At 54.3% G+C, this 12097-nt stretch overlaps 6 protein-coding genes across 6 annotated transcripts; 3 read left to right on the forward strand and 3 right to left on the reverse strand.

Moving 5' to 3' along the window:
• Positions 1-157: 157 nt before the first annotated feature.
• Positions 158-598, reverse strand: LRP88_04991 (mediator complex subunit SOH1; the record flags this gene model as incomplete). The annotated part of the gene is made up of 2 exons (XM_083241555.1): positions 158-430; positions 485-598. The coding sequence occupies 2 exons, from the start codon at positions 596-598 to the stop codon at positions 158-160; spliced, it is 387 nt and encodes a 128-aa protein (XP_083102703.1).
• Positions 599-1087: 489 nt separating this feature from the next.
• Positions 1088-2101, forward strand: LRP88_04992 (Metallo-dependent phosphatase-like protein; the record flags this gene model as incomplete). Its single annotated transcript, XM_083241556.1, has 1 exon — positions 1088-2101. One exon carries the CDS (start codon positions 1088-1090, stop codon positions 2099-2101), a length of 1014 nt encoding a protein of 337 aa, XP_083102704.1.
• Positions 2102-2403: 302 nt separating this feature from the next.
• LRP88_04993 (CFEM domain-containing protein) lies at positions 2404-3122 on the reverse strand (the record flags this gene model as incomplete). Its single annotated transcript, XM_083241557.1, has 2 exons — positions 2404-2985; positions 3048-3122. 2 exons carry the CDS (start codon positions 3120-3122, stop codon positions 2404-2406), a joined length of 657 nt encoding a protein of 218 aa, XP_083102705.1.
• A 1731-nt stretch (positions 3123-4853) lies between these two features.
• Positions 4854-6488, reverse strand: LRP88_04994 (phosphatidylinositol N-acetylglucosaminyltransferase; the record flags this gene model as incomplete). Its single annotated transcript, XM_083241558.1, has 2 exons — positions 4854-6034; positions 6101-6488. 2 exons carry the CDS (start codon positions 6486-6488, stop codon positions 4854-4856), a joined length of 1569 nt encoding a protein of 522 aa, XP_083102706.1.
• A 2645-nt stretch (positions 6489-9133) lies between these two features.
• On the forward strand, positions 9134-10060 carry LRP88_04995 (2EXR domain-containing protein; the record flags this gene model as incomplete). The annotated part of the gene is made up of 1 exon (XM_083241559.1): positions 9134-10060. The coding sequence occupies one exon, from the start codon at positions 9134-9136 to the stop codon at positions 10058-10060; it is 927 nt and encodes a 308-aa protein (XP_083102707.1).
• Positions 10061-11316: 1256 nt separating this feature from the next.
• On the forward strand, positions 11317-11707 carry LRP88_04996 (uncharacterized protein; the record flags this gene model as incomplete). The annotated part of the gene is made up of 2 exons (XM_083241560.1): positions 11317-11586; positions 11681-11707. 2 exons carry the CDS (start codon positions 11317-11319, stop codon positions 11705-11707), a joined length of 297 nt encoding a protein of 98 aa, XP_083102708.1.
• Between the last annotated feature and the right edge of the window lie 390 nt (positions 11708-12097).

A 12097-nucleotide genomic window follows, 5' to 3' on the forward strand; every position in this document is an offset into this window, starting at 1 on the left:
TCTGCTTCGTCTTGATCTTGATCTTGATCGTCTTCTTCTTCCGCGTAGGAGTCTTGATGTCATCTTGTTCTTGGGGGCTTCTCTGGCCTTCTTGTCGTGGCTCGTGTGACTGATCGCGTCCTACACAAGGCGCGTCGTCGCCTTGGTCGCAAGTCTTCTAGCTTTCGCGGTGCCAATCGATCGAGGCCTTCATGCCCTCCTCGACCAGTCTCTGAACCACGTCCGGGCTCATGATCTGCTGTCGGAACATATCCTGCTGGAGGAGCTCGAGGTGTCGCAGGGTCGGACCCGGGTAGGTCAGGTACTTGAGGTAGGGCGGCTTGCTCCAGTACTGGAGGTAGGCGAGGTATGCGACAAAGGCGGGTTGGTTGAGGAGCTTTTGAGAGGCGAGATGGTTGAGGTAGTAAGGGTTGGCCAAAGATTGTACAAACTAAAACAATAAAGGTCAGCTGGGGAGAGAGGGAGAGAAGAGTGCAGAACGAACCTCGAGCTCAATCTCGAAACGCGAGTAGCCGCCATACTTGGGCTCCGTGTCCGTCTGCGCGGGCACGGGTGGAGGTGAACCCATTGGTACATCTTGAGAGGTCTCAGCAGCCATTTCGTATGATAGTACGAGTTATCAAGCAAAAGGCGCCGTGTTTGTTGGTGATGATGCGTGTTGATGGTCTCTCTCCTTTGCGTTGGCGCAGGGAAGTGGAGGCTGCACAAGGGAACTTCCATGGGAGCTGCCTGACCCACTTTGCACTCTATCGACGTCAGCTGAAGCTTGCTTCATCAAGCATCCATGATGGCTTTGGCTGGGTCATGATGTTAACCTATCATTGTTTTGGTTGATGTGTTTTGCTTTATTTTACTCATCTCAAACATTGAATCACTACCTATTCTCTTCTTCTTCAGAGGTGCTTGTAGTATATCATTCAATGACCCTCTCGAAACGGCTGCCTCCTGTGATGCCTACTAGGTAGACCAGCAAACCTTTCTGCCTACGTCCCTACATATGCATCTTTTCTTTGTGCTCTGAGCCCTCGAAACTTGATCCCTTCATCGATCTCTTCTTTATCGAACTGTCACTCATCTCGACTCGAAAATGTCAGATTCCCGTGCTTCAAGTACAGTCAAGACGCGCATCCTCATCATATCCGACACCCACGGCTCAGAACCAAAAGCCAAACCCGACGACGGCTGGCCAACCACTGAGGATGAGCTCGATCAGGATGACTTGAAGTGGGCTCACACCGGTTGGAGAGTGCCTCTTCCAGAGGCGGATGTTGTCCTCCATTGCGGGGACCTGACCCTGCGTTCAACCGTCCCGGAATACGAAGCAACCTTTGATGTGCTACGCTCCATCCGGGCTCCTCTCAAGTTGGTCATTGCAGGGAACCACGATACTTCTCTTGATGAGCACTTCTGGATTCATGGAGCCCGAGGTACTAAAAGGACCATGAACCAAGTCAAGGACATCATCGAAGCTGCCAAAGCAGACGGGGTCCGATATCTGACCGAAGGTGTTCACGAGTTCACCTTGGACAACGGGGCTCGACTCAAGGTGTTCGCAAGCCAGTGGACGCCTGCATTCGGCGGCTGGGCATTCCAATACGACGACGGCCATGACTTCAAGATCCCCGAGGGCATCGACGTGGCCATGACCCACGGCCCTCCGAACGGCATCCTCGACTTTGCCGGCATGACGGAGACCCGGGCCGGATGCCCCGACCTCCTGCGCGCCGTCACCCGCGCGAAGCCAAAGATCCACTGCTTCGGACACATCCACGAGGCATGGGGCTCACTCCTCGCCACGTGGGACGACGACAAGATCGACCAGGAGCGGTCCAAAGCCGTTGGACTTAAGGGCCTGCGGCCGAACCGCGTGACGCAGGATGAGCAGACGTACAAAGCGACGAAGGCGAAGCTCATCAAGATGAGCCGGCAGAGGGGTGCGCATCTGGATCTCACCGAGGGTGACTACCATCTCGTGCAGGGAGAGAAGACGCTGTTTGTGAATGCTGCCATCATGAGTCTTCAATATCGAGCCATACAGCTGCCGTGGCTCATCGACGTCGACTTGGCCAAAGCCAATGAGAATCAGGAACCTCAAGATTAAGATGGAAGATAACACGGAGGGAGAGCAGGATAAAGGAGTCAGGGGTTATGTGCTTGACAATTGCAAGCAAATCCATTTCCATCATTACTTTTTTTGTCCGCTATTGCAAATAGATATAGCCTTTCATCACAAGATGCTATACCCCAATATCCAAAAAGTGACCAAAACATCCAAATGTCATATCTCGAAGCATACTCTCGTTCAGAACATTAAACAACGCCCCAGGCCTCGCAATGAAGCCCCATTAAGATTACTCCCCAGGCGCTCTATCACCGGATTAAACCTGTGTAAAATTTCACACCTTACAGAGCGAAAAAGGCAGCCAGGATGGCGAGGAAGCCACCAAAGGCAGGGCCGGTCATGGCAGCGGCGTTGCCAGTCTCGCTGGCAGCGGCGCCGGTCTCGCTAGTCTCGGAGCCAGAGCCGGAACCAGTGCCGGTCTCCTCATCGTCACTTCCACTAGCACCAGTCTTGGTGGGCTTGGTGGTGGTCTTGTTGTTGGGGCCAGGGGTGACGGGGACGTCGGTAGCGGAGGAGAAGATGGCAGGGAGGGTGACGGAGCCTGTGATGGAGGTGTCGACGCTGACAGTGACGGATTCAGTGTTCTCCTCATCGGAGGCAGTCTCGGTCTCAGACTCGGTCTCGGGGGCGGTAGCAGTGACGGTACCGGTCACAGAGCCAGACTTGCCAGCGGCCGAGGAATAAGCCGCGCAGGCAGCCTGGGCGGCGGCGAGGGCCTTGGGGAGGTCGGCAGCCTCGCACTCCTTAATCAGGCAGGGCGAGATCTGGGGGGTGAGCTTCTCCTGGAAGGAGGGTTCGCACTGGCAGGCGGTATCCTCGAGGTCGCAGCCGGCCTTGGGGACGTACTCCTCAAGACACTTGAGCTGTTGGGCGTGTGTTAGACGATGTTGTTGTGATACAGGTGTCCATGTTGATGTTGACTTACAGCGCACTTGGGCTGGCCAGTGAAGTCCTGAGCGGCAACGAGGCCGGCAGCAGCGAGGAAGAGAGTAGCCTTCATTTTGAATTATGTATTTGAAGCACAATTGACGAGAAATTTGTCTTGTTCGTTGAATTCGTAAGCAAGCTCGAGATGATGATGCTGGTGGGTAGAGGTAAGAGGCGTTCCTCGGTAGGTCGGTCCAGGCCCTTTTATAGCTGCTTCCAACTCCCGGGGCGCTGCTGGTTAATTAACTTACCCCATAAGAACAAGCCTTGTCGGGCGGACAAGGGTCCCGGTCCAGAATTGACTGAGGGAAACGGGCTCCATCAAATTATCCATTCATCGGCTGGTCGGACGGGCCTCTAATGGGCTTGTCTCTGCTCCAGCTGCCTCTCTCCTCCTGTCCTGCCCCTGGACCCCTGGAAGCTTATGAGCTAGAGCCCACTAGACCCTGCGCTATGCGGCCGGGGGTTACGTGCCTGAGTGGAAAGTAGCGCGTAAATCCCCCGTACTGGTACTTGTGTTCCCCAATCTAGACGAGCCTGGAGCCATTCCCGCCCAGCCAAAGCTTGAACGTGTTACCCAGAACTTCTTTTTCGCTTTTTTTAAACTTTGGCTGAAACCTGCCCAACAAATCCATTAGGAAGGAATGAATCCTTGGTGCCGTTTTCCCGTTCGCCCCAGACAATTAAATACGGATACGTACGGCCAAACTCCATGGCCCCCATTTGCATCGAGAAGCCCCAGTTTTCCTTCAATTCCTCTCTCTCCCCCCTCCCCCTCGTCTTGCCAGAATCATCCGTTTTTGACCCTGTAAAGTCATCAACTGAGTCCCTACGAATAGCGAAGAGGTCATTAGAAGCTGCTGGGGGGTTCAACAGCCGAGAAACCACGCCATAGCCACCAGAACCACCGAGATGAAAACTCTTGGTGAGGCTGGGGAGGATGGAAGGGCCAAGATGGAGAGGGCTTACTCAGTTGTCAGCTTATTACCATATATCCCCTCCATCTTCTCGCATGGTACATGCCGCTCTGGGAAAGGATCAATCCTCTTGTGAGGCATTGCCATGCCAACGTCTCAAGGCCATTGGGCCGGCGCATCGTCTCTCTCTTTCTGAGGACCACAGCAGTGAATGCAGTGGCTTCCCTGTCAATCCCGTTTGAGAGTGCAGACTCACTGCCATCCTCTCAGGGATCATTGGTGGATACCTCGGGGGCTTTTTGTTGACGGGTGCTTCTAATTCTGGTGAGGGGGGCATGGCTGTGAGAGACAACCTACCTACCGTCAACACTGCAGGGTCCTTCTTTTATCCATACATGGATGGATCTCGGCAACTGCTGACCCTCACATGACGGCTTCAGGTCAGGTCAGGCCACGATGGTTGTGATTTTTCAGAGAAGCATGCTTGATTCTATTTTACTCGAGATTCAACCTACCTATGGTGCCTGGCCAGCCACGACAGTACATGACACTCGCGTCGCCATGCACACGCATGTAGATGGGGTCCAGGATCAGTAGGTACGTAGGTAGGTGTTGGCAAATACGAACAGACTTTCCACTGGCCTGCCTAAAATCGATGCATGGCAACGTAACATGTACCGAATTGTACGGATACAAGTCAGCCTCTGCCTCATTCTGTCTTGGACGGGTCTCTGCCTCTCCCTCAGATTCAGATCCGCATTTAGCGTTATGCAATGCTGCTTGACAGAAAGCTTGGCACCCGGTCCAAACGCTAACACCTCACCAAGGGCCGCCTTTGAACAGTTGAAAAGGTATTGGTTAAAGCGTATCAACTACCTACGTGACCATCATGAATCGTCATCCCACCGAGGCCGGTTCATAATGATGGGTCTCGCTGGGTCCCAAGGTCCTCGTATCTCATTCTTGTACTTTTGCAACCCAATCAGCCACCAGCTGCATCCTCCTGTTGCCAGTACCGCGATGAGTACTCCTACAATCATTCCCACGAGTCCGCTCTTCCATGGCCATCCACCAGTGCCCTTAGTGTCACCCAGGATGAGGCCTACTCCAAGTCCTGCCCCCAGTACCAGCAAGATGGCCGATACCACATGGAATCGCCAGCTGCGGTGCCTTGCATACCGTCGGAAGACGGGAAACAGGCCAAAAACTTCGATGCTGAACAGCGTCAAGCTAAAGACCTGCTTCGTGGATGGTAGCCGGCTTGCCAATACCGTTGATGCCATGAGGGCAGCATTGGTGGAGAGTGATGCAGGAAACTTGGCTCCCACGCCGCCCGAGTAGTCAAAGAAGAAGATGTTTATGGCGAGGAGCCAGAAGGACATGGCCCAGATGCTGTCGCTCGATGTGGACCGGGTAAGGGATTTGAGAATGGGGCTAAGTCCAAGGAGTGTGCAGTAGATGAGAATTGCCGACTTGATCGTCTCAGCCCTCTGCCGGGACCGGCTCTCTTCAGCAAGAAGGGGTGGTGGCAGCTCGGGGAGGTGCTCCTGGCTGGCTCGAGGTGTATGCACAGCACCGCTGGTCAGCGAGCTGGTTGAAGTGGACTGCGCCCGTTTCATCGCGTGGTGCGCGTGTAGGTTCGTAGCCGAGCTCGAGGCCGATGGCCCGGCGGTCGACGGGACTGAATCGATCCGGAGCGGAGGCGGGCGCCTAATACTACCGGCGCGGCCGGGTCGCCTCATGCTTCCGGTCCGGCCAGCTCTCCCCGTCACTGTTGCTGCTGCCACTCCGTGACTCGTGTCACCAGGGTCCTCGATCTCAGACAACCAGCGCTCCCAGAGGATCCATCCGACAAAGGTAAGGAAGCTACTCCAGCTTGTGACAGACACGGGAGATACACGCTCCTGAAAAATACCAACAAAGCAAACGATGAAGATAATAACGGAGCAAACATGCTGCAGTATAACTGTTGAGTCGGCGACGAGGGGCCAGAAGTCATACGGCTTAAGACGGGGATTCCGCTGTAGGTTCTCGAGAAAAGTCGCTTGGTCGGTATAGTTGTCGGGATCTGTTGAAAACTTGGTTAGCTCTTGTCCCTCTCGTCGTGGAAAGCAGTGGATCAGTGGACTCTTACATGATTGCTTCACCCACATCAACTTCTTCCACGGCCGCTTGCGCCTGCGACTTCTACTACGCTCGCCAAGGCGGCGAGGCGGCGACACGAAGGCATCGTCAGGGGAGAGATGGGAGCGGCCAAACCCATGAAGCGTCGAACGGTCTAACGAGGGGAAGGGCGTCTCGTCATCGGTAGGGGATGGCATGCTCTCGGGAGGGCATTGGAGGCGGTGGAGGTCGCGCTCAGTCGTTGGGAGCAGATCTCTTGTTCGCGTATGCCTTCTCTGGCGACCGTGTGAATAATGACAATGGCGGTGATGATGCCAATCAGGAGGATGAGGATGTGCAATGAGTGGGTCGCCCAGGCTTAGCGGGCTCGGGGATCGGGGCAAGCGCGCCGTCGACATCGAGTTAGGCGCGTCCCGCTAGGACGGGAGCTGAATCCGAATCCGCCTGCCTGCCTCTTTCTGCGATGGATCGATGGATGTCTGCTCTAGCATTACCCTACTAGGTAAGATCTGTTGCACAGCATGAGGCCGTTTGGCGGTGGTGATGATCTGTTAACATTGTGCACCGTCTGCTCAGAATATCTAGATAGTCAGGTAAGCAAGTCAAGTTTGGCCGAGAGCTTAAGCTGCATGAATACCTAGGCATTTCAATACCTACCTAACTTACAGCACCTACCTACTGCAGTACACTCTGCCAAAGGGCTCAAAGGAAAGGAGATGGAAGGAGCAGTTTAGTTGTGGGGCCTGCTTACCAGGCACATACATCTCCTGCAACCACGACGGCATGAGTGTTGGTGAGCAACCCATACCACAACTTCCCATCTCACCCAACAGCCTCGTCCAACGTCAACTGCAATCAAACTGCTACCAACGTCGCGGTAATAACCCGCTCCCAACTGACAATCAAGGAAAAACCATACATCACCAACATCACTCATGGCAGCTGCACCTCAAAGGCTGAAGCGTGCGTCTCGCGCCTACTCTACCCTACAGTGTCGACTCAAGACAGCGCTTCATGACCACGCCCGTCAGCTCAACGAGGCAAAAGGCGCCATGCGCGCGTTCGAGTGACCAAGGAAAGTCATCCGAGCGGCAATGGCTGACTCGATATCCGTACTAACGTTAGTATCGGCCAAACCACCGTGCTCATCCCGACGTCCGATGTGAATGGCTTGCTTCCGTCACAGCGCAGATACGCACACCGATGTTTCATACGCACCCGCATCATGGCCACCATGGGCTTTCTCAAGACTCACCCTCATCACCGCTCTTCCCTTGGTCCACTCTTCCGCTTCATCAGTTCGTCTTGGCGGCGAGAGGCAGCCCACACCACTGACTCCAGAGCATGTACTTCCTCCCAACCGAGATCCCGGCTTGATGTCGTTCGTGGACACTCAGGATGCAGGCTTGTCGTTCTGTCACACTGATACTACCACATCCCCCCACTGGCTCCTCACCAGTGACCACTACCCACCGATCCCGACAGATCAGATTTTTGAAAACGTGGTCTTGGGACCAGAGTTAATGCCCACGCGGCCCGTACCTGCTGATGCGTCTTTATCGTCGAGATTGGCGACCGAGGCAAGCCCAAGCAGAGGCACGCCTGATGCTCTTGCGTCCTGCTCAGCCTGGACCGATCTCGAGCGTCGAGTCTAGATCTGCCCGCCAATCAAGCCGCAGCCTGGCCAAGGTGTTCGTCCTTGGTGCTTGGGTTGTCCCGGAACCAGTCAGGCGGCACCAATCGCGTACCATCCCGCCTCAGCTTCGCGAGCTCCACACGGGGTTACCCGACATCCCTTGCAAGCTCCAAGCCCTCCCGCCTCACTTCGAGCGCATGTCAAGCCAACCCAAACCGCTGGGACCGTCTTGTCAGCTCTGGATGATTGGCAATCGCCTTGACAAGTTACCCTTCGAGCATTGGGTGCATCGCCCGCCCCGGCCTGAGAATGGGAGGCTTGGAATTGGCCGAGAAGGGGTTCGGTATGCATGCCGGAAACGACGACATGCGAACCTGGGCTCGAAGTGTTGCAGACCCATCATCCTGGAGCCCGTTCCCGTCCCATGCTGACCCCGACCCCGGCATCCCCATCACCACCAGAGGCCGCAGTGAAGGTGATAGTTGGTTGTACTCCGTGCCAACAAGCTCCGGGTTGATACTGACTGGACTTCGTCCGCCCTGGCATCACGTCGGCTGCGTCCGCCGGCTGCGCTCTCGGGAGGCGCGTATTATGCAGCCACGCCCAGGATAGTCTGCCAACAGTCTTCTCACATCAGACCATCACCCAGGACGAGCTGCGCCGGGGTTCTAGATTGGCGAGAAGCTTCGAATTCTGTGAGCATGAGGGTTCCGGGCCGCCCTCTGCAGGCTCATCGGCTGCCTGATCATGACGACACGTGACAAGACACGAGGAACATGACGCAGCCTAAGAGACAGGCGCGAGGCTAACATGTCTGGCTCGGGGCTGAAAAGCTCAGCCGGAGAGACACTAGGGTGGCGCTCTCGAGCTTGCTTTTTAATACAGAGCTAAGAGGCGCGAAATACCCGATATGTGTGATCGCCGACTGGACCTCTTGCACCATCTGCGCCTCACCCCGGTCCTATCACCACTCTCTTCCTTGGAGAGCGGTCTCATTGGTTGGCTGACCGAGGGAACAGGATGGACCATGCAGCATGCCGCTATCGAACCGCTAGAAGCGGTGTCGGTGAACCATCCCGGTTTTGGCAGGCTGTGGCACAGTATAGCATCACGTCCACGATGGCTTCAAGGGGGATCATTGATTTTCCCCGCCCCGGACATGCCGCAAACAGCCATCCACCCCCAGCATGTAGGTATGACACCGTTTCCGTCCTGTCCTCGTGAGACCCCTGTTCTGGACTCGACAGTATGTAGACCGACGTGAGATTAATAACGCTGCCCATACCTCTCTTCTCGATCCTAGACCTCCAATCATCTCCCGTTATGCCACCTGTTGAAGCCGTGTTGTACTTCTCGCACTAGAAACTCACCCTCCCAACACCGTTGCTCTCATGAAAGTACGAGGCCATGTCATCCTCCACGTCGTCAACATCGTCAGTGGCGAGCTTTGGTTCTCTTCCCACCGAACTTCGCCTCAAGATATGGTCACGAGCCAATGAGCCTCGGATTGTCCTATACGGCGACTTGGTCCAGAAAGACGGTTCTTACCCGTTGCCGACTGTTACACAGCTCAACGCCGAGGCGCGAGAGGAAACCAGGCTAGGGTATGAGCCTATTGGCCACGGATCATACTTTGACTTTTCCAGAGATATTCTCGTTTGCGACCACAAGATTTCAGACCAAGCACCCGACCCTTACCTGGAAGATCTGGCACCGCGGATAAGACGACTTGCCTTCTGGGATTGCTTCCCCGACGATGGCCGGGTGGATGGGCCATACCATTACTCTGTCTACTTGTCAGCCTGCTATCGTCAGCGAGATTTCGGCAAGATCGAGTTCGACCGATTCTGGTTTCCCAACCTGGATGACCTTTGGATCGTCAAAGTGGGAGAGATTGACCCGGCATGGATGATCCACATGGACACAAATGCTCCATATGAAGTTCGTCTTAGAGAGCTGGCTAAACAGTTCCGATATTGGGTGGACGAGAACATCATTGAGATGGCGCCCCTGGATCTGGATGACCCCGAGTCTCAAGCAGTCCTGAACGAGGGCAGATGCGGCAAAGAGGATTGCCACGAACTCAACAAAGGACGCAGCAAAATGGTGTCCAAAGTTGTCTTTCTGGATGGAAAATACAAGGCGCCCGACGACGGCTTGAAATGGGTACGAATCCTGCCATGGCACGTGGATGAGGACAAGGTCAAGGAGAACCGGACCTGCGAGAACAGGATGAGATGGGTCCTGGTGGAGAGGATCTTGACATTTGACCTGCAATGGGAGGGATGGAGCGAATCAGGATGGGAAGTCAGGAGGCACAGAAGAGGCAAATGAAGGGAAGCGCTGAGGACGAGTCTTTTATGATTCGAGGTGATGGGATCTCGCAAGGACCGACTTGACTGAGGGCAGGCTCGTCAACCATGCTTCAGCCGCTGTGCTGACAAGATGACAGAGCCCGGCTCCTGCTTGCTGAGCAGTGAAGGAGAACCAGAGGCCAGGCCACGCTGGCTTGATCATGGCTCCTACAGGCTCCTGGCATTGGATGGGAGCTGAAGTTGAGTTCGGAGAGTCCGCGCCAGACTCGAGAGCCGATTATTATGGCACCAAGACGAACATGAAACCGCAGAGATGGCCTTTGTCGAGACATCCGACGGAAAGCGCCTGCTTATCGACACATGAGTCGATAAAGCCAGATACAGAACACCACAATGTACACAGCAGTTACACAACAAACGGAGGAGAGCAAGACTTAGTAAATCGGATGTTATATGCACAATCACGAAGACATAGAGAGGTATGCAGCTGCGACTCTAGCAGATTTCTAATTTTGACAAAATGTAAGAAACGCGGGTCTGGGACTAACAACGGCACGCAAAAGAGAACTCCGGGAACGGTATTACAAGCAGCATGAAAGTGGCGTGGTACTGTACTAATGCATGAACAGGGACTAGTTCGCGACAAAGGGTTGTTCTGACCCGACCCAAATGTATACTCCTCCTATTGTCACTTGAACGACAAGTTGAGTGGCTGTCTTTGTACACATTATATTCTATGATATTAAGAGCTGGAGGCCTAACAAAGCAGCGACATGGTGTGTTCTTGGGACTGTTCAGGGCAAAGGTGAGTTAAGCATGCCACTCGGAACAGAAAGTTCAGCAAGCTTGGGAAGATATATGTTCAAGTTGTGCTCCTTTGGACCCGAGGAATTCCGATTAGTAGCATCGGCAAACCAGAGCTCTATTTCTCTTGAAGAATAAGAGAACTGTGCCGTTATGGATGACGGCATCCCGTCCTTCACCCCCCCATATCGTCAGATCGCCCCTAAGGAGGGCCAGGTTGAACCCGCCGCTGGAGGACTATCTTCAAAAAGCATGGAAATTCTGTGGCAAACACTCCTTGAACCGACTGTCGTTGAATTTTATCCAGGACAGTCCCAGAAGGACCAGCAGGTACGCTCCATGATCGATATGATGCGAGGCAGCGATGAAGGGCTCAGGTATTTTCAGCGCACACACCGAACATTATTCCAGGACTCCAACTTCCAATGGAGGCGGATGAATGTGTTCAAGGACACTTTCTTGACGACCAACATGACTCTGCCAACGCCAAAGATTCCAGGAATGGGGACAGGGATTCAGGAGACCTCTCTCCTTAGCCTTCCTATCCGGAATCTGGCGTCGAGTTTCTACGACATTATCCGGCCAGATAGGACAATGAGCCTAGCACCTCTGGAACTGCGATGGTTGCCGGATCTGCGCGAGTTTACCATGGCATGTCCCAAACAATGTGGCGATGCCATGCCCTCGAGCGACAAGGGCGACCCAGCAGCCACTGGAGACTGGTATGGTTTCCGATATCATGTAAGCACACACAGAGTCGAGTACACTCACTTATCTAGACAGGAAACCCTGGAGACGGGACTCGCTGGTAAGGATCCGCTGACAGGCTTATTAGGCACGGTGGTTCGCCTCTGGATCGTGAGGGAGGGGGAAGAGGACAACTCGGAGAAGAAGGGACGCCACGAGTGGAATGAACTGTGTCTGGAAACAAGACTCGACGACTCGGAGATGAGAAAGGCGTGGCAGGTTTGGCAGCTGACGAGAGCTAGATTTGAGAATCCGGTACGCGCTAAGCCTGTCATGCTGTTTTCTCCAACTTGGTAAGGGCGCCCTTTGCTAGTGTTTAGATGACAACATGAAAGTCTGGCGGAAGCGTTCTATGCGATAACCACGTGAATTGAATTGAACTTGATGGACGTGTGAATGAATCTGCATATTGTGCCTGTCTGAGAGAGAGGATCAAGGTACCCGAAGGTTCATTGGCTACTTATTTACATATGCCTACTTAACCAATATATATCCTATTCACCAA

This window comes from Fusarium phalaenopsidis (genome assembly GCF_050370095.1).
Source record: "Fusarium phalaenopsidis strain FUZ10S chromosome Unknown contig_32292, whole genome shotgun sequence".
Lineage (NCBI taxonomy): Eukaryota > Fungi > Ascomycota > Sordariomycetes > Hypocreales > Nectriaceae > Fusarium > Fusarium phalaenopsidis.